Source organism: Elgaria multicarinata, chromosome 3, assembly GCF_023053635.1.
Source record: "Elgaria multicarinata webbii isolate HBS135686 ecotype San Diego chromosome 3, rElgMul1.1.pri, whole genome shotgun sequence".
NCBI classification, from domain to species: domain Eukaryota; kingdom Metazoa; phylum Chordata; class Lepidosauria; order Squamata; family Anguidae; genus Elgaria; species Elgaria multicarinata.
Genome location: NC_086173.1, coordinates 53,295,347 through 53,320,954, shown reverse-complemented (window position 1 = coordinate 53,320,954; position 25,608 = coordinate 53,295,347). Strand labels below are relative to the sequence as shown.

The following is a 25,608-nucleotide window of genomic DNA, read 5'->3' as shown; positions in this document are numbered from 1 at the left end:
CCACGCGAAAGGTTTATTATGGTGATGTTTCAAAAATGGCCGCCTCGCTTCCACGCAACGAACTACCTTTCCCGTCAGGCTTCACGCCGTCCCTTCCGGTCTCTGCGTTGCTTGGAGCACAAGTACGCCGGAAGCCTTCCGCAGAGCTTGCGTAGTGCTACTTCACGACATCGAGTCCCCTCAGTCCGGCAGGTGCAAGGGAAGGGTCCGCATTTGGTTAGTAGCTATGGCGCTGAACAGGAACCATTCGGAGGGGGGCGGCGTCATCATCAATAACAGCGAAAGGTATTTGGGGGGGGGCGGGTAGGAGAGCGCGCGCGCATTCAACGGTGTTTGCTGTTCGAATTCTTCTTGTGGGACTCCGGTCTGTGCATAGTGCGTCAGCTGCGCATCATCCCTCCCCACGACCCGTGACCCTCAGTGCCCCCTTCTCCGTTCAGGGATGCCCCGCCCTATGAGGGGCGGGGAGAGAATGTTTACTTTGCCATTGCGGTCACCCCTCCCCCCCCCTCCCCCCCATGCTTGCTTTCTTCCCGACACCGAAGTCCTGCTGGACTAACTGGTGGACTAGCTCGGAAGTCCTACCCCTGGCAGGCTCACTCCTCGCTCCCTGGGCTTCTTTCGCTGCATAGACCGTAGTCACACCGGGTGGCAGTTTAACTCAATGGCACTTTTAATGCCACAGTCTCCAGTAAAAGAAAGGACTTTGCATTTGCAAGTCTAGGAAGCTCATCAACAGGCTGTTTTGCCTTGACTCCCCGTTTGAACTCTAATTGAAATGTCACGGATTGCACTACTTGCATTTCATCACTGTTAAACTCCCAAATTTTTTACATGTCCTCCGCCTTAATGTATATATACCTGCAAAGGGAGAGTTACATTTCATGCATCTGATGACGTCGACCACAGTCCATGAGCGCTCAAGCCACAATAAACTCTTTGTTTGCGGTAATATCACTGAATGTGGAGGTTCTACTCTTGGCTTGTGGGGCTAATAGACACTGCTGGACTTAATCTCCATTAATTTGACTTAATGTGTGTGTGTGTGTGTTTCTTTCGGAACAGTTTATTACCAACAGTGTGTGGCAATGAATTCCATAGATTAAATATGCATTGCATGAAATCGTATTTCCTTTTGTACATACTGAACATATTGTGTTTATTTGAATGTCCTTGGACTGTAGCATTTTGAGAGAGAGAATAACTTTTCTCTGTTTCTTGAACTCCTTAATGTTCTCCCTCAGTTTCCAAGTTGAGGGTTTGGGGGTGTTTTTCTTTTTTGAAGTAAAACGGTAAGTTTCTCTTTCTTATTTTAATTAATTTGCTGTTTATTCTCTTCTGTATCAGGCTAATAGCACTAAAATCCCATTTGGGCTGCTATCAGTGGATGTCTCTTCCCATTGTCTAAGCAGCTGGCAAGTTGATAGATACAAAACTTCTGCGGGATCGGGCCCAACGTGGATTGGAAAAGTATCATGGTTGTCACATATAGTCTTCTGTTGGAAGATGTTGCAAGGAATAACCTCAAGGGAGAAACTAAGGCATTGTCAAAGAGCAGCATGTAGTCCAATGCAGACTACTGATCAGAACAAAAAGCTGCAGCATGGCCAGCTGGTGTCACAGCCAGATAGTAAATACACAGTGAAGTGGAGCAGGAACCAGGATCTGAAATGGCATCATACTTGGGGGGCCTTTGGAAAATTGACATGTGTCATTATGTGAACATCTGACAGAGGGATCCACATCACCTATCAGTCTCCTGTGATGCTCTAGCCTTTTGTGGCTACATTTCTTGGTTACTCCTCATATAAGATTTCACAACTTTGTCATGCCTGTAGGTTACTTTCCATATAAGATTTCACAGCCTTTGCAGATCTTGAGGAATCAAATGTGAAAGTAATTAATGCTGGACTCTAATCTTGAACCGTGGGGAAACTTACGTCTCAGGGTTGCTTTTGCTAGTACCAGTTTGTAGAATGGGAATACTGAGGACAGCATCATCAAAATCAGTTGAACACATACTTCTTCTATAGGAGAGAGTGTACGTTAGAAAGAGTCTATGGTTTAAATTATTACGTTTGGAACTATAAGTGAAACTGGCAATCAGAAGGCTTACATGTGGAATCTTGGTGCAATGCCATATTGCAGATTTTCAAGAGGCTCTTCCCCTCCATGCGCTCCTCCTGCTCCTGACTGGTTGTAGCATAGTGTTGTTGGGCAGTAGCTACCTGTTACAGCAAAAATGGAGCTGGAGAGAGGCACACTACTCTGGAGATCGCAGTACATATACACAGATACTTATTACAAATTTCCTGTGTGCATATGTGTGCTTCGTCCTCATCAAAGGGGAGATGGAACAGGAGGGTGTTTACAAGAGCAGATGATACAAAATCACTGTAGTATAAGGTGAATTAGGTGAAGCTTTTGGAGTAGTTTGCAAGCAATACTTCATTAGTTTCCCAGGTTGTTTACCGAGCACAGAGAGACAGAACATCCCTGGAAAAAGCTGATGGGTCCTTTTCCTTTCAGAGTATATAGCCACAATGACTCCTGTCAGCTATGTGAATGAGCAGAGGATCAATGAGAGCTGAAGTGCTCTGTGCATTCATACTGCAGAAATTGGTTTCCATTGGACCTCCTCTGCTCATGGCAAATTCCATATTGGGATCATTGAGAAAGGAACTGAAAATAAAACTGTCAATATCATAATGCCTTTCTGTAAGCCTGTGGTGTGACTACACTTGGAATGCTGTCTATGGTTCTAGTCACTGCATTTCAAAAAGGATATCAAGGGGCTGGAGCAAGTCCTCTATAAGGAAAGGTTTCAACATTTGGGCCTTTCTAGCTTAGAAAAAAGGAAGAGCAATGGAGGAATATGATAAATGTGTACAAAATTATATGTGGTGTCAAGAAAGTGGATAGGGAGACATTTTTCTTCTCTCATAATAGTATAACCCAGGCTTGTCAATGAATCTGAATGGTGGGAGATTCACACAGACAAAAGGAAATACTTCTTTGTACAGTGCTTAGTTAAACTATGGCACTTGGTACCACAAGATTTAGTGATGGTCATCAACTTCTTTAAAAGGGGTTTAAACAAATTTGTGAAGTATAAAGCTCTTACTAGCTACTATTCACATTGAGTATTGGAGGCAGTGCATTTTTGTATACCAGTTGATGGGGAACAGGACTAGGAAGACTGCTATGGCACTCAAGTCCTGCAGTGGGCTTCTCATAGGCATGTGGTTAGCCACTGTGTGAACAGAATGCTAGACTAGATGGCCTTGGTCTGGTCCAGCATGTCTCTTCTTATATTCTTAAATTGGATGCATTGAAACATTATGCACAATCCTCGAAAAAGAGTCATGTGGATTTCCCTACAGTGCTAAAACAATGGTAAGAAGGCAGTGGATGGAACCTCTTCATGTAGTAACTGGGGGGCTCATGTGAAATAAGGCATGAACAACATGCTCAGTTTACCCTTGCAGGCTAAGCAGTTCTGGCTGCATCAAGCATTCTGGCTTTGACATTGCTATACTTCTTGTGCTGATTAAATTTTGTATCAGTTTTGTGATGACTCTCCTGTTTAGCTTCTCTTAACTCAGGAGGTTGCTGGCAACCAACAAGCAATCACCATGTTTGTAGATGTTTTTAGCAATGTGGGCATATTACACATGGGTTGAACTTGATGATGCACTGTGTAATAATGATAGCCAAATGTTATCCATCCTACATATAATTCATTGCTAAGGAATGAATCCCAAGTATAACACCTCTCTTTTGTTTGTATATAGTATCTTGATGACTTATGATCATATCGAAGTGACATTCCATGATATGGAACACATGCCAGATGCATTTAAAGGGACCAAGAAAGGCAGTGTCTTCATGACCCCATATCGAGTAAGTAGGCAAGTTTGTATTTAATTCCAATCTGAAGAGAGAAGAATCTCCCTAGAACCAGCTATAATTCTACTTAGAAACTCTCAAGGGTCTCCGCCCTGACTTAACCTGGAAGAACATGAACAATTTGTAGCCTCTTCCGTTAAGAGCAATCGGTATACCTGCATTTTGTCTCTGATATAAATGTGGCTGACGTTTACGATTAGCCGTATAGTCTGCAGGTGTAGTGAGCTGAACACTAGAAGAGAAGTATCACAAGTTCAGCTGCAAAACCTTCAAGAGCAACAAGATGCACTCGAAACATTGGCTTGGTCTTCTCTTTTTATCTCCTTCACCTGATTTGCCATCATTTTGAGTCAGAGCAAAGCAAAATGAAATGTGAGGACTGAGGACTTAGCTAGATCTACCTGTTATTGTGCGACCGAGGGGTGAAGACCTCGCAATGTTTTTATCGCGAGATCCCCCTTCTGTTTACACACGGTGCGCGATGACCTCAAAGGGAGAGGCATCGTGCCCGCCGTTTTGTTTTGTATTTTTAAAGGAGAAGATGCGCACAAGCTCTGGTACACAAAAGTTAATGTTTTTTTTGTTTTTTTTTAATTTATTTTCCCTGCTCCCCCTACCCCACCCCCGATGGGCGCAGTGCTCCTGAGGAGTTCTGCGTTCTGTGCCCGGGACAAACTGCGATACCCGGCCACACATTCCGTGGTAGACCATGAAAAAAACGGGCCTAAAGGGTAGGGCGAGGTCCCAGGGCAACTAGGGCTCTCCAAATGTGTTAGACTACAATTCCCATCATCCCCAGCCAGCACAATCAATTGTCATGATAGCTGGGGCAGGGGATGGAGTTGTAGTCTAATGCATCTGAAGGGCACCAGGTTGGCAAAGGCTGGCTTAGAAGAAACATCTTTTCCCCTGAAGCTACGTGGAGCTTTGAGATCCAGCTGGCTAATTGGAGTATCCTTAATAGGGAAGTTGAGCCATTGAAGAATTATGCTGGTGGGGAGAAGGTGGGGGAGGACTGGAGAGATGGAGTGGGTGAATGACTTCTGCTACTTGCATATACAGTGGCAGATGGATTCCTCAAGGGCCGTGCATATCTTCTTAATGCATCAGTTAAGCTTCGTTGAAACTATGAAGCTGTCCAGAAATAGGCAGACAACAATGCCAGCTAATGTGTGTATCTAGAATGTATTGCTGTTTCGTAGCATCCACTTGTTGCTACTGTTCTACTGAATACGTGACCTGTGGAAGCATTAGCTTTGGAAGCCCATTTTAGATTTTCAGACTCTAGTGGTAAGCTGTAGCTTTTTCTTCCTCTGGTTTGAAGTGGGTCTTGTTAAAGATTTCTATTCTTCTTGCCTGCAGGTCATCTTTGTGTCTAAAGGAAAAGATCCAATGCAGTCTTTCATGATGCCCTTTTATTTGATGAAAGAATGTGAGATTAAGCAGCCTGTTTTTGGAGCAAATTACATCAAGGGTGCTGTGAAAGCAGAGGCAGGAGGTGTGTACTATAACCCAAACAATTGTGCTTTGGGTGTTCAGTTCTGTGAAATTGCAACAAAGTGAAGAATATGGAAATTGGGAAATAATCTGGGTTCTTGTGAATACAGGACAGCCTTCTGTTACGAACAATCAGAAACCGTTTCCTTAAGAGCTGGAGAATTGCAATGTTGGATCAGATCAAAGATCTATTTAGTACAGCATCTGTGTCTGTCAGGGGTGAGTCATATGCCCTGGTATCTGATCATTCTGCTTCTGAACAAGCGGATTTAATTTTTTGCTATACATTTATCTGAACTTGTTTTTTAACACACAGCAAACCACTAGTGCTTGCGTAGCTGTTGCGACATTTAGTGCTGGCAATATTCTTAAAGTAATTGTGCATTGTGGCAACAAATAGTGGTACTGGTCCAAATTGAACCTACTGCCAGTCCTGTAAATTGTATTGGATGATCCCAAGTTGCAGCATTCAAAGAGAGGAACAGTGCAAGTAGTTGTTAGTAACTACTTGCATCAGTTACTAACAGTTGGAGGCAAGCTGGGAAATAAGTGTGTTTTCCCTTGCTCAAACTGATTGTGTGGAATTATCCTCATTATTTAAATGAAAATGAACTCTGCCACTGTGCCTTGCAGTTGCATAAAGAACTGAAGAACAAAGATAAACTGAAGAATTAAACCAGAAAGAGACTGTGGCTTGCATTCGTAGAGAACTGCTTTAGTTGCCTTTACTCCCCTTCCTTCACTGTTACCCCAGGTCCCTAGTAGGACACTTTTTTTGGCTCCCCCTTTGGTGGGATTGCTGCCCCCATCCCAAAAGATTGCCAGTAGTGGAGTCACTGTGCCTGCCAACTTTTCTCTGGCCTGTCTCATTTTTTCTTTATCCCAATCCTTGCCAGAATTCTAGTTCTGTAAACCCCCTATATTGTATTTGTAGTAGTATGCACTGGACTTAAGATTGTTGTAACTTGGATGGTTAGTGCTTTGCAGAGAGTTGAGGTTTTCTTTGCATAAATGTCTCCCAGCCTTTTGCAAGCAATTGAGCTCAGTCAGAAGGGTTCATAATACAATGTGTCCATACAGTTATTTTTTTAATAGTAAAACCCATAAGGAAAATTTTGCCTCGCTCATTCTTTCTGCAGTTATAATGAAGAAAGATGTCACAAAATAACTGACTTCTCATCCTCCCCATTCTAGATATTAAAACTAAAATCTGCCAAATGTTTTCATCCATTTCACACCTTTAAATGGCTCGCGACAACAGCAGTCCAGGCCCCACAGTATCTAAGAGAGGTCATTGAGCTATCGCTAGAGCCTTATCTGTGCAGCTCTACATCTGCGTTGCAAGCATTACACTTAATTGACTAGAAAGCATTTGAACGGTGTTTGCTTCTGGTCTGCATAAAAGCGAGGCTTTTGCCAGATAGTATTCTAGCAGTCTTTCATTCTACACCCACTTATGGCATTCACAATTTATTAAAAAGAAAACAGAAAAAAGAAAACAGAGAAACTTAGTTCTGAGTGTTAAATATTGTTCTATTAAAGGGGCGCTAAATATTGTTCTATTTCAAGCTCCTGTTCCAGTGATGCTGATATTACAAGACTATTTGGGAGGTGTCAGGTGCCTTTGGTGCTGTCTGATCATCCTCGCTCATGTGCTGTAGCTCCTCATCCTGGATTTGTTCTCATTGAATCCACCCCACTTTTCCCCTTTTATTCTATCTTATACCTTCCTTGCCAGCCTTCAATATTGGTTCCCCTCTAGTTAAAAAGAACATGATCTGAGAGTTAAAACATTTATTAATAAGTAGGTCATATGCTTCCTTTTTGCTGGTTATGACGTACACTACACTTTGGAAGTAGGTAGGTATTTCATTCATTGAAAGCTTCTGCCAGGATAAACCGCTTGGCCTTTAAGATGCCACAGGACTCTTTGTTCCAGTAACTGTATCTCAAGCCTCTTATTCATAATGTATTTTGTTTTGTTTTTAAAAAGATTAAACAATAGTGGAATATGAATTGCAGAAGATGCACCTAAATGTACATAGACAATGATAAGTCTTTGAAAAGAAGTAAACTTGCCTAGTAAGTTTTGTTCTTTCTTTCTTGAAGACTTTACAAGCTATATCTCATAAACAGCTTTTTTCCTGCTTAGTCCCACCCTGTTTATCCTTTCACTGAAGTTGGTTTTCTAGGTTCTGTACCGGATTGCTGGATTTGTGGTCAGCCAGATAATCCAGAAACTCTTGCAAATACAAATGCAAGTAACTCTATCATGCTTTTTCTGGTGGAAAAGCATGTGCCATTTACCAGGACAGGAGTAGCAGCATAAAATTACCTAGTGGAGAACTCCTGTTTGCTTATGATATATTGCCTTCCTCTCCTTCTGCAGAGCTAATCACTTTTATGGGGCTTAAGACTTTCCTCCCACCTGCATCTTCCTGAAAGGAAGGAAGGCCGTTCCCAGACACCTTGCCATGTTGTGTGTGCCACCAATCTCTGGCAAGCGTGATGGGCAACCAGCCTTCCTCCAAAGCTTGAAGCTGCAGAGATGGGCGGGGATGATTTTGATAGTCATGCAGCAGACTTTGCCTCCTCACGAACTCCGAGGTTCGAAGGAAGGCTAGGGAGTGTTTGGCAACTGTATAGCCAAGGCGCTTGGACTGCCTTGTTCACATAGGTTCAAACTGGCCAGAAACCACCCCCCACACTCTGTCCCCCTTTCTTGTTCCAGAACAGGAAAGGGTAGAATGTTTTTTTAAAAAAAATTATTACATTTATATCCTGCCTTTTTTCCTCCAAGGAACCCAAGGTGGCATACATAATCCTCCTCCTCTCCATGTTATCCTCACAACAACAACCCTGTGAGGTAGGTTAGGCTGAGTGTCTGTGACTGGCCCAAAGTCACCCAGTGGGTTTCCATGGCCGTGTGGGGACTAGAACTTGGATCTCCCAACTCCCACTCCAACACTTTAGCCACTACACCACACTGGGTAGAAGAGACTTCCTTTGCCACTGCTCAGCAAAGGTGCTTCAAGTAACTCCACAAAGCATTAATTAAGAAGAAAAGAGAGGCAAGGGGAGTGCCAGTGGGATAGGGGCAGGGACAGGAACCTGGCAACCATTGCTTTTTATTTGGCTACCAAAGCCAACTGAAAATTGTGGATCTTTGGCTGTGCCTGCTTCCTAAAGCATATATCTCCTGGACTCAGTGTGACTGGTCAGCCCCTTAACAGGCTGTGATCATTGTGTCTAGCTGTGCTATGTCTCAAGGATCAAGCAGAGAAGGCACAACAATGAGAAGCTTACGTATCTTTGAAGGCAGTGTTAAATAATTGACTTGGATTCTCCCCAGAATAGTTCATGGGTATATTGACTCTATATACACGAAATGGGTAGTTGACTACTCACATATAGTATTTCTTCAGCAATGTCACTGGTGCACGTTTCCAAACCTGCACGCTCTGTTGTCATGAGTCATTCTGTTTCTTCGAGCTATGTCATGTTCCTTGAGACATAATATAGTTGCATTTCCCATTTAATTTCATGTTACTAGACTGTCATTCTAGGCTGATCTATGGCTAACTTGCGAGGCTACGTGTAGAGACTTCTTAGCAAATCAGATTTGTCCTTGCTGAGTCAGAACAAATCTAATCTTCTTAAATGTTTTAGTGTACCAAAGGTTGGCAGACAGAATTTTGCTGTTCTTCTTTGGCTTTTAAATACACTCTGAAGCAGGTTTAGGTAACGTTTTGGGCCCATGGGCCCATTTGGAAATTTGAGAAACTGTCCTGAGCACAACCATAAAATGGCTGCCATTGGTGAGCATGTCTAGTTACAAATAACCTGTCCAGATGCATTTATGGGTAATTAAGGCAGGAGCTAAAAGCTCCCACTTTGCTTTGACAGAATCCCAGCTGTCAGCAAGGATTTTTTTTTTAAATTAAATTAAGTTTGGGAGGAGTAGGATGTCTTGATGGGCACCAAGGAAGATGTCTGAGGCACATTGGTGCCCACGGGCCCCACGTTGACTACCCCTGCTCTAAAAGATGCCATTCAAATTCAGGTGGTCAGAGTAAAGATGGGGGCTTCTTTGTTTTCCAAAGTTCTTTCATACAGCCTTTGAATACAGCTCATGGAAACATAAGAGGTTTCTTTACATCTTAGAAGTAACCTTTTAGCCAGCCTGTTAATAGACAAAACTCGTTCCACTTTTTCAGCCAATGTCATCTTCTTTCTAGGTGGTTGGGAAGGATCTGTAACATTCAAAATGACATTCTCAGCTGGAGGTGCAATAGAATTTGGACAGCGCATGCTGCAAGTAGCATCTCAAGGTACTGGTGATTTACCATAGGGAAGCCTGTTAAGCTAAAAGGCAGATGAGGGGTCTAGATGTAGTTTGCTGGAGGGAAGGCTATTGTTTCAAATTCAGATATATCTAGATGACTTAAGACATTTGAGAATTTTAAATGACCATGGTAAAAATTAATTTTGGCCACACTTTGGTTGATTGCTAACTTCCCTTTAACACCACTTTCCCATATCAAGAGAGACAACTGTGCGAAGAGCTTCAGCTATTGGGCAGTCTAGGAATGTAATAAATAAATAACAGGGAAATGACAGTCACAGTGAAATTACTGAGGTATGTTATAGGTTTTAATTGCAAAATAAATGTTTCTCTTGATAGTCCACGTCTCATGGTCATTCTGTTATTTGTACCCCTTAGCGAGGCACAATTGGTGCATTTACACCTGGCCTGGTATATCCTGTGTTTGCTATTAATGACCCAGTGTTCCATAAACCAGATGATTGTCCTTTAATCTCCCCAATATGTATGACAACCTTTTCCCCCCACCATCCATACCAACCGGCCACATCACTTCAGCCGGCCCCTCCTGCTGCCTCCTACCTCTCCCAGGTAACCAAGTTGCTGAAAGTCATGAGGTTGCAACTCCAGCAGCTTCCCATTGTTGGGCATCAAGCAGTTCTACCTGCTGCCTCCTCTCTTCATTCCCCGTCACTAAGATGAGGGGGTTCTAGGCATCTGTCCAAACACATTACACTACTCAAGGCCTCCTCCTTTCCTACTGCACAAGGCCCCGCAAATCCTAAAGCCAACTCTGAGCATCATCCAGGAAGTGCACTGAACTAATTAATGTTGCATGATGGTGTTATAAGATATAGCAAGCCCTGTAGTTATTTATCTTGCCAGCTGCAGATTTGCTTGGCATAGAGTTTCAGGTTTGTCGAAGTTGCTGCCTTCTAGCTGTTTTGTTCTCGAAACAGACCCTGCAGGCTTGAATGAATGTGCTTACCTTTGTTTTCCAGCCTCAAGAGGTGAGGTCCCCAATGGAGCTTATGGTTACTCATACATGCCGAATGGGGGCTATACCTTTCCACCACTTGCTGCAAATGGGATGTACCCTACTCCTCCTTCAGGGTACCCTTACCCACCACCACCTCCTGGTGAGTTTGGGAAATGAAAGAGGAAATCTCTGTACTTAGTTATTAATTTAAAAAACCAGGCAACAGAATGAGCTCATCTGTATTGTCTTGATTTTGGGCCACTTTCAGATGTCACTAAATCAGCCCGAATAGACAACTCACTTGCTCAGTGTGAGCCAGTTTTGTTTTGCCTGAAATTTGAAACAACTTGCTTTAAATAACAGAGTTCCTACAGGTGACAGCTCATCCTCTTCAGTATGAAGCCTCCCCATGCAACATCATGTTTTCAGTTGCCACGAAATCAGATGGGAGCTAATCTGAATCAGCATGAAGTAGTTAGCATTGTCTAAAATGGCTTTGAATGTGGTGTTTTATCTATCGTAACTTCCCATGCCCAATGAACAATGAATAAATGCTGTGCCCGATGTCAGGGTGTTCTCTCAGAATTTTCTTGTTTTGAATAAAATACACATTAAAAAAAAACCTACCCTGTCAGGTTGAGGGCAGGCATTTTAGTGATACATTACGGAAGCCTGACTTAATCCGTTGTTTTTGCAATATTTTATTCTGTCATTCTCCATTGTAGCGGAATTGTATCCTGGTCCCCCAATGGACGGAGATATGGGATACATGCAGCTTCCTCCACCTCCTTATCCTGGGCCCATGGAACCACCTGCTGCTGGCCCAGACCTTCCCTCCACTCCAGCAGGTCAGTGATGTGCCCGGAGGACCGGATTGCAAATCGTCTGAAGGACAATAGAACTGTGCAAGTCCTTCAGGCCTTTCTATATTCATTAGAATTCACTAGACCAGGAGTGGGTGGACTTTAGGCTTGTGGTAAATCTCTTGTTTTTCCTAGAACCCACAAGGTCCATCAGCTGGAGCCAAGTGTTAAATAGTGGCCAAGAAAAAGAGCCAGATATACTCGAAGAATTAAGGAACAGGGCTTGCCTCAGTGCATCTCAAGCCAGGGATCTGTTTTCACTACCAGAACTGAGCTCACAGTCCTTTCACACAAAAATTAATTCCTGGTCGTCGTCCCCCCACAAGCTTTTGTTTGGTTTCAGCAGCCTAATTTTTTGGTGGGAGGCTTGCCACAGTTAAAGAATTGGAAGTCAGAAATCCTTGATGATCTACGACAAATCCCCAGAGATGTGCCTGCAGATCCAGTCTACTTTCTGCCCACTCTTGCACTGGACTTTAAGCAGACATTGTTAGTGTTTGTTTATCTTTCCCTTAAAACCTAGTGAGGAGAGGGCTTGTGTTTTGTAAATGCCATAGTATAGCGATGCATTTTTAACCCCGAAAGCAAGTTTCTAAAAAAAAAATTGTACAGTTGAGATGCCGTACTAATCACCTTGTTCTGGCTCCAGAACTAATTTAATCCATTTATAGCGGAATTGTTGTCTCCTCGCTGCCAGCTTTGCAAATGCAATTAATACATAAAGCAAAAAGAGAGGGGGGGGTAGTGTTCTACACTGCATCTCTTCAGAGAATAACAACACAGCAATTCCTCTAATACATGAAGAAGGCAAGGAATGAGTTTTCCATAGGTATGGCAGTTTGTTTGGTCTAACATGGATAGAATAGCGAAACCAGCTTTGCTTAGTTGACAACACTGAATAAGAGAACTACTGAAAGAGGCAGTTTTAAAGGCTCTTTTGAGGGCTGAACTAGATGCTTGGCTGCAGACCTGAGTTGCCACTGAACAGTTGCAAGATGGCAGAGGGCACAGTTTGTAATGGCCAAGTGACAGCTGGGAGACAGGTGGCAAACATTTCTCCTCCTCCCTTCCCCCATATTATTTCCACCCACTTTGAGAACCCCAGCTGGGAAAGAAGGATGTCAAGGAACGCTTAAGCCTTCTGCCTGTGGCGTGCTGCTTCTGCCCTTCAAAGTGCACCCTCCAGCTGTTTTGCATTGATTTGGTGACCCTGGATCTACTGTAGATGTCTAGTTCAGCCCCTATAGTAGAACTGCTCTTTTTATGATCACAAATCCTGCAGCAGATCCCTACAGCGGGTCTGAGTTTGATACAGATTAATCTGTGATTTAAAAAAAAATGCAAAAAAAGCACACTACAGGATGGTGATCTGTTTGCTGCTGCAAGTGGGAGAGAGCAGAGCACCGTTTAGCTAGCCAAGAATAAGACGCTGACTATGGGGTGGAAGGCGTAGTGTATTTTTTGCACATACCCTTGATGCTGAATGCATTTGGGAAGGAGTTTGAATCTGGTCATGAACACTGCATGTAAGATGATGATTGGTTGCTAGATTAAGATGTTTGAGGCCTGTTATTAGACTCTCAGGGGTGACCATTGCAGGGGAGCAGCTACTGCCTTTGTACTAGCTCCTCTTCTAACAAGTAAGCCTGTGTGCACCAGTTGCTGGGGAACATGGGCGGGAGGGTGCTGTTGCACCTTGTCCTGCTTGTTCATCCCTGTCCGATGGCTGGTTGGCCACTGTGTGAACAGAGTGCTGGACTAGATGGACCCTTGGTCTGATCCAGGAGGGCACTTCTGATGTTCTTAAGACACTTGGGAAAATTCCATGGAGTTTGAGAGGCTGGTGGAGGAGGGGCAGTACTGTCCTTGAGAAGAAAAGATTCGCAGCTTTTGGAGGAAACTCAGGGACAATTTCATATGCCTGTGTTCACATGTGGTGGAATTTATAGAGGTGGTCCAACTAAGCAGTGAGGGGAGGGGGAAATTGTTTTTTTGTGTTTTATTACAGAAGAAATCAAATTATCGTCATGCCTAATGCATTTCAAGTACAGCATAGTGTTTGCCAGAAGCAGCTAGAAAACACGACTGTGGTTTAATGCTGTTTTACTAACCAGGATCTTAAAACCAGGATCATTCCTGATTTGAGGTCCTGGTTAGTAAACCAACATTAAACTACAGTTCCCCATTTCAGACATAATGGGAATCTAGTTTTCAGAGGCCAGTACCAGAGTGCAGATCCTAGTATATGAGGGGAGGGGAGGGGAGGGGCCAGTGGGGAGAGGCCCAATGTTTGTTCCCAGCCTAATAAACTATAGTTTATTATGCCAGGAATATTGCATCCAAACCAGCCCATTGTTTTAATCTGAAGGTTGGTGCTGCCCTCCCCTCTTTTTTCTTTTCTTTAAACCTATTGTGCCAAATACACTGCAGCTCCTGCCTAATCCATAATATGTTTCTCCTCTAGCTGAAGCAAAGGCTGCAGAAGCTGCTGCGAGTGCTTATTACAACCCAGGCAACCCTCATAACGTCTACATGCCGATGGTAGGCTTTGCACATTTACTTTTTTCCTGTATTTATATTCCACCTTTCTTCTACCATGGAACTGAAAGTGGCTTACATGAGGTTCCAAGGTAGTCTCCCATCCAGGCAGTGACTGGACCCAATCCTCCTTAGCTTCAGCAAGGTGGCTGCATAATGTGCCCTCAGGCCATGCCCCTGCTTCCTTTGCTCTGCATATCTCTCTGCTCTCTTAGAAATGAAGGGAATAAAGGGCACATACTCTTCCATCCCGCTTTCAGCCGTCCCTCGCATCCATACATTACGAATTAGTCCTCGTGCTAGAAAAATGTTGTGGCAAATAAACCAAATCACTGCGGTTGCAGCAGTGGGAGAGCAGGAGAGGGTAAGGGATGAATGGTGCCTATCATATGAGACCTAGATTATGTACAAAAGATCCTAATGACAAAAACAGCAAAATTAGAACAAAACAAAAAACCTCAGTATATGCTAAAGAACGTGCTTTATATATTATCATAACAATAATTTGAATAGCAGATCTGATGCAAAAAGCACTTTCATTTACATTGTGAGGTAGGCAATCCCCATTTTACAAGTAGTGACTTAACTAAGGAGCACCTGGTGGATTAATGGCAGAACAAAGCTTTGACTTCCATGTCCAGGTTTAAAAACTAGTTTGAACAACTGGGCTCAGTAGGAAAGAAGCAATTCTTAGGGAAGTTTGCTTATTTATTTATTCTATTAGAATTATATCACAAGGTTACCCAGTGAGCTTCATGGCGGAGTGAGGGATTTGAACTCAGGTCTTCCTGGTCCTAATCTGACATTCTAACAACAACGCCATGCTGGCACCACTTGTCTTTCATATAAATGTTTTTATTTAAGTTCTAAGATATGTTACAATTTTAACATAACTATTAGAACAGCAGTGCACAAATACACGCAGTTTGTCTTATTTTGTTTGTCAAACACGGGAGGCTTTGAGACGGGGAATATATTGAATAATAAGTTTTAAACAAGATGATTTCTGAATTCATGGTCTGAATAATGTTCATTTACTTACTGGAATGTATCTGCATTAGCAAATTTGGTTGCTCCTGCAGTTAAATTTGTTTGTGTGGTAATGGATTGAAATTCCTTTCTTTTTCTCTCTCTCTTTCTCATATTAGGATCAGCCTCCTCCTCCTCCATACTTTCCTCCAGAGGACAAGAAAACCCAATAAACAGCCATCACACACAGTGCTTCCTCATTTCCATTTGGCTAAATATTGATTAGGGATATGACAATGATAAGGACCTTCTAGCCTCCCTCCAATGCACGCAACTCCCATGAACAGCAGTGGTAGATACGTGTGGCATTAGGAAAGAGATTCTAACATTTTCTTGGATTGTCTTGCATACACACCCACCCACCCTAAGAATATATTGTTTTCTTCTTTCTCCATGTCAATATTAATGAAAGAAAGGTTTTGTTCTTCCGCTCCCATCCCATCTTTCAAGTGTCCTGGAGAACATTCCTTTCTGAACAAAAACTATTTAAACTGAAACCTACAAGCAGCTTTTGAATTTGGAAGGTGTCAACATTGTGTTGACCAGCTCTCATGAAGCTTCAGAAGAAAATCAACTCTGTGTTCAATCCGTCGGTTCTTTGTTGCATGAACCCTGCCATATTGTGACCAAGGAAATGCACTGATCTTCTGACAAGATAACCTAATGGCACGTACTTAGACATTTGGTTCTAGATACACACTGGAATTTTCTGGAGTTTTTTTCCACAAGATGCATGTATGGTCGCATGTATGCATCATTAATTAATTTTGAACATTCCTAACTATTCATTTATGCATCTTAGTTATTTTCTTTCTTACAACCACAAAATGATGGATGCATGATTCTAGCAAGTAAAGCATCTTACCTCTACAGCTAATATGGAAGTTGACTTGTCCAATGTTGTTTGATCAGTTGTCTAAACTCCATCCTAGCAGCTGAAAGTATTTCTAAGGAAGAAGATAGCTCACATTTTGACTTGTTTATTTATTTAGTTTGCTTTTTCAATTTATTGTTTTCATTTTATCTCTAGTGTTCTGAGCACATCTGAAACAAAGCTGTTCCCCTTTAGCTGCATGTGTTCAAACAGCCATCGCTCTCTCCATTGGGTAAGATTACCTTCCAGCTGGGTAATTTTTTTCAGTTGATGCCTAAACTGACAAATGGAGAGAGTGTGTAAAGAGCAAATACCTCTTGGGGGTTTCTGCATCTTCTGTTCCCTCTAGCTGAATTCTTAATTCAGTGCAATGCCACATACAACAACACTACAATAAGGTCTGGCCCTTGTTTTTCCTGTACCAAAATATGGGAAAGAAAAGGGAGGGAGAATATTTGGAAGTGGTTTTATATGATGGTAGTGCTTGGGCACATATGGTTCCCAACTTCCCAAAGATCTCAGAAACATGCACCTGAACACCTGAAATTCACTTTATACAGACACAGCTGAGTCTCCTAGCATCTGTGGATAACTGAAAATCCACTATGGATTTTATTAGCATTGCTTCAGACTTTCAAAGGAATAAAATTAAAATCTGGCTTGTATACAATTTCCCATCTTTTCCTATAATTTCTGGTAATACAAGCACATTACATTGCAGATCCCTGGAATGCTAGCTTACTGAGCCAATGCTGAAAGCTTGGAGCTCCTTTCACAGTTGCTTTGATCCTGAGAACCAGGTGGTGTTTGAGTCAATGCTAGTTCATTCTAGCACTGTGCACATTGCAACTCTGTTTCACTCAGCAGTAGACACCAACTGTTTCCTGTTGTTGCTGCAGAAATGTCCCAAGGAACGATGCAGATAGCATCTGTTGCCAAGAATATGGCGATGTAGGATGGTTTAACTACATGACTCTGCAATGCTTGATTTTTTCTTCCCAGACTTAGCGGTGTTTCATTTTGACCTTGCAAAATACTGACCTTGTAAGCTTCTAGGGGATGGAAGTGCAAACTTCTTTGTTTTTTTAAATGTCCCCATGTGCATTGATTTCAGTAGCAGTCACCTTGCTAATTTGCTGCAGGATGGAGTGATAGCCAAGCAGGTGAGGACTTTGATTTTCTACAGGATGCAAATTCAGTGCATGTGCTTTTTTGCAGAGCCTTTTCCAGCAGGACCTTTAAAAACATCCTGTACTAATTATGCTTTGCCCTGACCGGCAAAGTCCAACTCTGAAGTCCTTAGTTTGATTTCCCAAATGCTTTCTAGCTGACCAAGACTTTTGTGCACATACTTTTTGTGCACTGTCCCGCCCCCCTAGATTTGCTATTTAAACTGCAGTGATGTAAAGAAATGGTTATTTTAAGAATAGGTATGTATTTTGGAGAACTTCTATTAATATATTATGGATGTGAAACAGTTCATTTGAATGCAAAGCTGTCTTTTGATTTGCTAAGACTGTGAAGTAAAGATAACATTCATCAAATCTCGCTGGCTCAGTGTGTCTGCATATTTGGGTGGGAAAGTGTTCACTTTTGGTAATACATCCTTCATAGGCCTTAAGATAAATTTGCAGTTAACGCACCGGATGCTTGCAGCGGTGGGGTGGGGAGTAAGCATACTATTTCTCGTCTTCCACTGATTTCTGCTGTGACCAAAGCTGAATTAATTAATTTCAACAGCCCTTGTGTATGAAGAAACTGCTTTTGTCCACATGTTCTTGTAGGCAGTGGGTGTAAAAACTACATACGTGTCTCCACAATTCAAATGAATTACAATTAAAAAGTATGACTTTTCTGGGTTTATGTGACAGAAGTGTACTTCACTAGGTGTCTTAATATTATTTGCTGAGGCCCTTCTGTAAAAATATTGAGTCCTTTAAAAGTTTTTATCAGAGCTCTACTGAACTCCATCTTGTGTATGTCAATAGTTCTTGTGCTCTTTTGTATAGTTACTGTATTTCTTCGATTCTAAGACACACTTTTTTCCCCATATAAACATCTCTAAAAACGGGGTGCGTCTTAGAATCGCAGGTCATTTATTATTTCTTAGAATCAAAGCTTTTTTTAATGTTGGTGGTACTGAAATTAGTGTGCGTCTTACAACCGATGGCGTCTTAAAATCGAAGAAATACGGTACTTCACTCCTCCACTGGAAGATCCTGATACAAACCACAATAGAGGCTTGAAGAGGCAGGAGGGGTGGATGAATATGGGCCGTAGAGTTGCCAGTCCTCCCCAATGTCCAAGGTCTTTTCCAGGTTCACAGTTTCTGGGGCATTGCCTATTTTATGACATTTGTAACTTGCCCTTCCTTCAAAATACTTGGCAGGAGCAAGGAACTACATGTTACAATAAATACAGCACTACTCTTTTCAGTGACAACCCTATGTAGAGGTTTTCCCCTCCTCCATGACATAATAAAACTGACCCTTGCCAATATAATTTGTGCTATGTGTTTTTTCTACCCTGCTGTTCCACCGTGGCAGGAGTAGGAAAATCCTCATGTGAAGTCATGAGTAAATTCTATTGTGGAGGAGGAAAACTTGACCCAGAATTGTTTATCATAAGATGTAGTTGCATCCTCAGTGCAACGTTTTAGCCTCCCAACAACCCTATTGAGTTAGTCCAGCTTGAGAGATACTGGATTGCTAATGCATTAGCTGAGTAGCTGGGCAGAGATCTGAACCTAGCTTTATTGTATCTTATCTACTGTACTAGGCTCGCCACCCTCAGATAAAAAGTCATTGGGATTTTGGAGTATATCAGAGGGAGCCTGCTTTGAGCTGCTATTCACCACCACCACCACCACCTTTGTGGTGAGAGGAAAGGCTTCCAGCCTAACCCTAAGGCCTTCTCTCAAGGCCTTTGGCTGCAATTCTATAGCCTGAGGCTTCTGAATAGACTTGTATATAGTGGCACAGTTAGTCCTCCTTATGGGCAAGGAATACAGCCAGCTTCAGTCCCTACCCCTTCTCCCAATTGTCTTCACAGCAAACTTGCTGGCTCTCCTGGCTGCTTCTAAAGTTACAACTACTAGTCATGCTTCCACATGACATTTGCACATGGGAGCCATAATGTATGGGAGCCATGGCCAAGTCACACTGAAGTTTTTTGCATCAGTGGCCTGAGTTTGCAGCGGCTTCCATGTTATCATGGAGTGATCTTCAAGTTTGCTTCAGAGGAAGGTGAGGGCCTCTATTGGTTATTTTAGGCTGTGGGGAAGAGAGATCAGGCACAAATGACACCCATAAAGTTCTTGCATGAAATAAAACTCAGTAGACCTTTCCTGTGTTATAACTCGCCAACACAGAAATTTCCATAGCACACCTGTTAGACTTTGCTTCCTGGTATGAGTCACCTTGTGACACTTACTCCAATACCCAGAAGTGTAAGTGGCCTGTCACTTCCACGCTAACACTAGTGCATCCCAATGGTTCTTCCTTGAGCCCAGTTACTGTCAGCATAAAGAAATCTACTCATGGTTCTCTTACTACCGTTGCCCTAGTATAGATGGAGTAAGCAGTCTGAACAGACCATTTCTAGGTTCTGGCATCCACCTGACCTTGCTTGTGGAAATTGCAGGCTGAAGGGGAGATTGTCTGCATTCCTGAGATCTAGTGCTAAATCTGTAGCAAAAAAGAAGTATAGACCCCCCATCAGGTTCTCAGGAACTTAAATAATTAAGAAATGTAAATAACTCCTTGGGCTTTGAAGAGCTTGTTTGGCATGATTCCAAAGATCTTATTTACACACAATATGCACATGTCTCCACCTCTCTAATTTGTCATTGGTATACTGCCTCTGTTCCTGCCCTTTAGGGTTTGCCTTTTAGAAATGAGTCAGTACAGATCTCTAGCTGTTAAAGTGTCTCCTCCCTTGCAAGTAAAAGGCACGTTTAGCAGAACATCTCTGCATGCCGACCAAGGTGAGTTATGACCTTTTCTTTCCCCTATTGCTGTCGCAAGCCCACCCACCTGTTTTTCATATGCTTGGGTGGACAGTTCTCCCCAAAACAATGGATGCATTGAAAAGTCTGAAAGCGAGCACATGGCAGAAATGCTGCTTGTGGGAAAGAATTCAAAACAGCTAGAAAAGGGTGAGACAAGCCTCAGCTTGACAAGTGTGCATGTAGGATTGCTGAACCGAAACTGGCACAATAAATCAGTGGGTGTCAGAGCGTTCCTCTTGCAAAGACAGCCCAAGCAATTTTGTACCTGAGGCAGGAAATCCAAAGGGTGCCTATCTCCTATGGTGGCAATAATAATTAAAAACAGTAACAACAATAATAAATGGAATAACATAAATTTTACTGGTCTTCAATGATACACCCAAATTTGCTGTCTGAGACGCCCTGCCTTATCCTGCCAGGTCTAGCATTGTCAGCTTTCAACAGAGCATAGAGAGATGGTCTAGATGTTGCCAACCATCACAAATCAACCGCATGATCCAAGCTACAATGCTGCAGACAGGCACACTACAAAACACGTTTTTCTGTCAAATAACTGTCCAATAGGTTATCTTCTTATTGCTTAAACCTCTGTCGCATGCACCAGGCTCAAGACCTTTTAATTTTAGGAGTAGGAACTGATGGTTGTGGTATGAACATAAAAGCACGAGTAAAAAAATTTCAGGAGTTAGTGGATCATGGGTCCTAGCTGTGGTGGTTGCCTACAGTTGTATGGAAAAGACTGGGGAGAAGCAAAAGAAATGTTGACAAGACTAAATACAAAAATGGTGCATTGAATGTTGTCATTGGCAGCGGGATTCTCACTTTACCTGGGGACTTGTATGCCCTGAGCTCAAAGAGCTTGGGAGGGGAGCATGCAAAGATGAGCACATTGCAATACTGTACCCTTGAATGGCTCAAGGACTAGGTTGATCCAATGCTGACTAGACAGATTCACAGCCTTGTTGCTTGTTTTTGACTTGGCTGTGATCAGGCAGTGATCCCACACTGTGTTCAAGTCTTTTTAATGGACCATATTATATATGCTTAGCTTCTGTTCTTGCTTTCTTCTCTGGAACTCTAGCTCCATTATGGATGCTTCTATCACCATGCCTCATTTACAGAATTTTGCAAGGGTATTAGACCATGGGTGGGCAAAAAGTATGTCTCCAGACATTTTGGACTTCAATTCCCAGGATTCCTGACCATTGGCCAGGCTAGCAAAGGCTTCTGGGAGTTGAAGTCCAAAACATCTGTAGATCTACCTTCTGTCTAGACAATTATGTGTTCCACTCATAACCTTCCCATGCTTTCCTACCACTGCTTCTGTCTTTTTTCTTACTGCTGAAAATGGAAAAACCGTGAACCGTGACCAGCCATGGTTCACCTTTCATTTTGCTTATTTTAAAAATCTATTTCAAGGAGTTTTATTCTGTTTATATTGTATTTTTATCTTGTACACCGCTCTGAAATTTTGAATGGGGAGCGGTATATAAATAATGTAAATAATAAATAAATAAAAACAGAATAGCTGCACAAGCCTTCTAATTGGTAGTGCTAGGAGCCCTCTATATGGAAGTACTTTATGTCCACAGACCAATTCATCCTTCCTGTTATGAGTGCTCTTGCATGTAGACTCCTACCAGGTACCAGCAGTGATTCCTATTCTCAGATATGAGGGGGATCTACACTACTGCTTTTAAAGCGCTTTAAAGCACTTTGAAAACATTTTGAAAATTGTATATGCAGTGTGTCCTGGGCCCCAACAGTTGTCAAAACTTTTATAAAGCACTTTAAACCATCTACAATGAATTGTACCATCCACAATTCAGCTATTAACCTAGTTAATTTTCCAAGATGAGTGTCCCTCCTGGTTTATGGACTCCTTCCGGCACATCTGCTAGGTCTATCTCTTTGCGAAACAGACTGGCAGTGTATGGGTGGTTTACCTTGTTAATTACTTTTTAATATAAACTAAAAATCATATTCTAGCACAATATTTTGCTTTTTGTTCTACTTGGTTTTCTCTAAAATTTGTCTTCTTTTCTTCTTAATATAATTATTAATAATAATTTTTCTTTTAAATTTTTAATTAGCAAATACAGCAATTACAAAAAAACACACAAAAGAGAGTGGTGAAAGAAGAAAACAACATATATCACAACATAAAACAACACCCTTAACATAAAAATAAAGGAAGGATATAATACTTCCATTTAAAATATATATGTTAATATAAGGAGTCCATATATCTAAATAACATTATTTTATGACTTATTACATGTAAATACAAAGCCAAACCCAACCAATAGTGAATGCAGAATATTCTAATAAAATTAAATCAGTCTATTCTCTCTAGGGGATCAGGAAAGGGAGCTGGTAAAAAAGTTGGCAACCCCAATTTATGCAAACTCCTGCTCTCTGTAATGTCCTTACTGAACTTCAACAACTCTCAGTGAGACAGAAGACGTAAAGTTAAGCACCTAGATCCGAAAGTGTTCCTGTGAAGGTGTCTAGGGTTGCCAAATTTTCATTGCATCTCATACTGATCCTGTCAGCAGGCCTGGAGGTGGAGTCAAGGCAAACCTGGAGGAGTAGATGTTGAACCAGGGCTACACCTTTGTGTAGATTTGATGGGTCAGTGGGTGTGGGTGTGAAGCCAGGACATACCTTTGGGAGTTAGGTAGGGTGACCATATGAAAAGGAGGACAGGGCTCCTGTATCTTTAACAGTTGTATTGAAAAGGAAATTTCAGCAGGTGTCGTTTGTATATATGGGGAACCTGGTGAAATTTCCTCTTCATCACAACAGTTAAACTGTAGGAGCTATACTAGAGTGACCAGATTTAAAAGAGGGCAGGGCACCTGCAGCTTCAACTGTTGTGATGAAGAGGAAATTTCACCAGGTTCTCCATATATACAAACGACACCTGCTGAAATTTCCTTTACAATACAACTGTTAAAGATACAGGAACCCTGTCCTCCTTTTCATATGGTCACCCTGGAGTTAGGGGCGTGGCACATGGCATAAATGGGATTTTCCTAGCAATTCAGATCCTGATCATCTGATGATATGTTTTTTCTGATCTGCAGCCTTAAAGGTGACCAACTTTGAATTCTCTCTCTCTCTCTCTCTCTCTCTCAAAAGCAGAAAACTGGAGAAGTCTGGGATATCTTGATATGCTTCAGTACAAATAAGCTTCCCTGAGGGAAGTACATTTCTGTACATCAAGAGTGTGTACTCAGTAAATTTAAGCACCACTCCTGAATATTCCTGGTACAAAAAGTACATGCTTGGGTTTGGTCAAGGGTATGCAGCCAAAGGGTCTCTCCTTTTACAAGCTCATGCTCTTAATTTGAAAGGGTGACTTGCCATTTTCTTCATCTCCCCTGAAGAAACTGAAGCACTTGAAGCAAGCCAGACCGGCCTTGAATTGTATTAACAGCCATGCTTGCAGCCCAGACTTTTCTACCCTTCTGCATATTAGGACTCAAAGGAAGACCAAAAACAAATCTAGTGATTTGTATTAATTTGTTTTTGGGGCCAGACAGAGCAGCCAATTAAATCAGAGCAAGACTGTAAACACAGGCATTAACAACAGGCAGCTGGTAAGGCCAAAGGCCATGCTTCCTGTCAGCAATGACGGGGTTACTGTCTGCTTCAGTATAATAAGCAGATAATTAAATAAAAAATTGATTTTTGTTTCCGCTCTACGTGGAATGGGATTGTACTATCCATAAGGAGCTATCAGTGGAACAGAAACCCTCAAGGAATATAACAGCTGGGGACAAAGTTTAGTTTGGCATATCAACTGGCAATCGTTGGATGGAGGATTGTTGTCATAGTCTGCTCCGCTTTCAACTTCCTAGGTAAGTTATATATGTGTGTGTGTGTGTATGTATGTGTATACAGGGTTACTTTTGTGGGTGTGTCTCAGAAAACCACATAAGCTTGGAAGGTTCTGCAGAATGTGTTATGTCTGTGCCATCTGTGAGCTGAGGTATTATTTTACATAGGTTGATAATGGCCACAGGCTGCTTTCTACGGTACATTGATAAGGTATTGTACACTGGGTGTGATGCATTAACTAATCCAAACTTGCTGGCATGTGCAGGTTTTGTATTCGGAGTTGTTATTACAGACTGGAATATTCTCATGATTTCATTAAAATGTTTTGAAATGGGTTCTCTCCCTGCCTCCACCCCCCCACCCACCCCACACACAACTTTTGCCACTGTTTAATCACTTTGTTTATGATTAATGTGGGTGGGTGGGTTGCAAAGCAATCCTAATGCATATTTATTCAGAAGTAAGCCCCACTGTGTTGAAACAGGTTTTCTCCCTAGCAAGTGTGTTTAAGAATGTAGTGTAAATGATTTAAAGGTGTAAAAGGGATGCCTTCAAGTATTATTGTGTGCTTTTTGTGTAGATCTGAGTTAGAAAGTGCAAGTGTGCCATGCCTTCTTTGCTGGAAATTCTGTAATGCCTCAGCTCCAGAGAAGAGCTTTCCCCAACCTGGATGTCCTCCAGATGTGTTGGACCACAACTCCCAGCACCCCTAGGCAGGTTGGGGAAGGTTGATATAGAATACTGTAGGACAAACCTTATTTCAGTCACAACATCTGTGATATGTCCTTCAGTTTTTAGAAAACTGATGTGGCAACTTTAAAACAGAAAGGACAAACATTCAAATAATCATAACACAAATACCGCTTGAAGTGTCTCTTTAGGTATGTGAACATGCACAGAGCAAGTGGGTGGGGGTGGGAGAGATGTGTATTCCTGATATTGTAAACAATGGATCTAACTGGAGCTACTAATATATTATTTTACCATTTTGTTTTAACTCGCCATTAGTCTTTGCGATGGGATGTTCTGCAACTCAGTACAAGTTAATTAAGAGTAATGATGTAATGCTGTGCATGCTTATTCAGAAGTAAGTCCTAACGTGTTTAATGGTGCATATGTGCAGGATTATGACCTCCATCTATACAGTAACAACACTTCATAAGTCTGATGGAATAGCTAAAATGTTTAGGACCTATCATTAACAGCAATAGTATGAGATCAAAAGAGTGAACACAGACTCTAAAAGCTTCATCCGACAAGTGTTTTATTGCATGCTCATTACTAGGCATTCGCAGAGTTTGCTCAGGTCCCTCACGTGACGTCGTCTGCCTCCCATGTGCCTTCTGCCCCTTCTGGCCTTCCTTGCGCGACAAAAAAAAAAACTCATTAAGTCTGATTTTTTTTCAACTCGGAATTGCTGCTCTTTCCTGCTGTGTGCAGGAGAAGCAGCGCCATTAGAATAGTGGACTCAATGGGCCTTGTGCTCGTTCTGTACTTCCTCTTTTGAAAAGAGGAAGTAACTGAGGAACTGAGGAACAAAAACTCGGGCGGAGAAGCGATGGTAGGGAGTGTGTTAACCCCTGGTGTGATGGAGCTTTAAGTATAATGTCTATAGTTTGAAGACATAGGGCTTGTCTATATGCTGTATATACTCCATCGTGGCTGCACAGTTGCACTCTGTTTTCATAGCTGTCCATTTTCAATGTATCATTTCACCACGAGTTTTACTTTGCTCTGATG

At 42.1% G+C, this 25,608-nt stretch overlaps 2 protein-coding genes across 2 annotated transcripts in view; both read left to right on the top strand.

The window, feature by feature from the left end:
• The first annotated feature begins 136 nt into the window (after nt 1–136).
• On the top strand, nt 137–17,557 carry WBP2 (WW domain binding protein 2). Its single transcript, XM_063120318.1, has 8 exons — nt 137–285; nt 3,795–3,903; nt 5,272–5,407; nt 9,645–9,737; nt 10,732–10,869; nt 11,435–11,557; nt 14,037–14,113; nt 15,259–17,557. The coding sequence occupies exons 1-8, from the start codon at nt 227–229 to the stop codon at nt 15,310–15,312; spliced, it is 789 nt and encodes a 262-aa protein (XP_062976388.1). The 5' UTR covers nt 137–226; the 3' UTR covers nt 15,313–17,557.
• A 6,200-nt stretch (nt 17,558–23,757) lies between these two features.
• Nucleotides 23,758–25,608, top strand: part of UNC13D (unc-13 homolog D) — a 63,189-nt gene continuing 61,338 nt past the window's right edge. The window contains exon 1 of the mRNA XM_063120317.1: nt 23,758–23,888. The gene's annotated coding sequence lies outside the window, so the exon portion shown is untranslated. The remainder of the gene's footprint in view (nt 23,889–25,608) is intronic.

Bases quoted from the DNA above. Each gene is read 5' to 3' on its own strand.
- WBP2 (XM_063120318.1), top strand. From the start codon at position 227: ATGGCGCTGAACAGGAACCATTCGGAGGGGGGCGGCGTCATCATCAAT. The intron at 10,870-11,434 runs GTGAGTTTGGGA...TCTCCATTGTAG, and splicing joins TTACCCACCACCACCTCCTG to CGGAATTGTATCCTGGTCCC. The intron at 14,114-15,258 runs GTAGGCTTTGCA...TTCTCATATTAG, and splicing joins ATAACGTCTACATGCCGATG to GATCAGCCTCCTCCTCCTCC.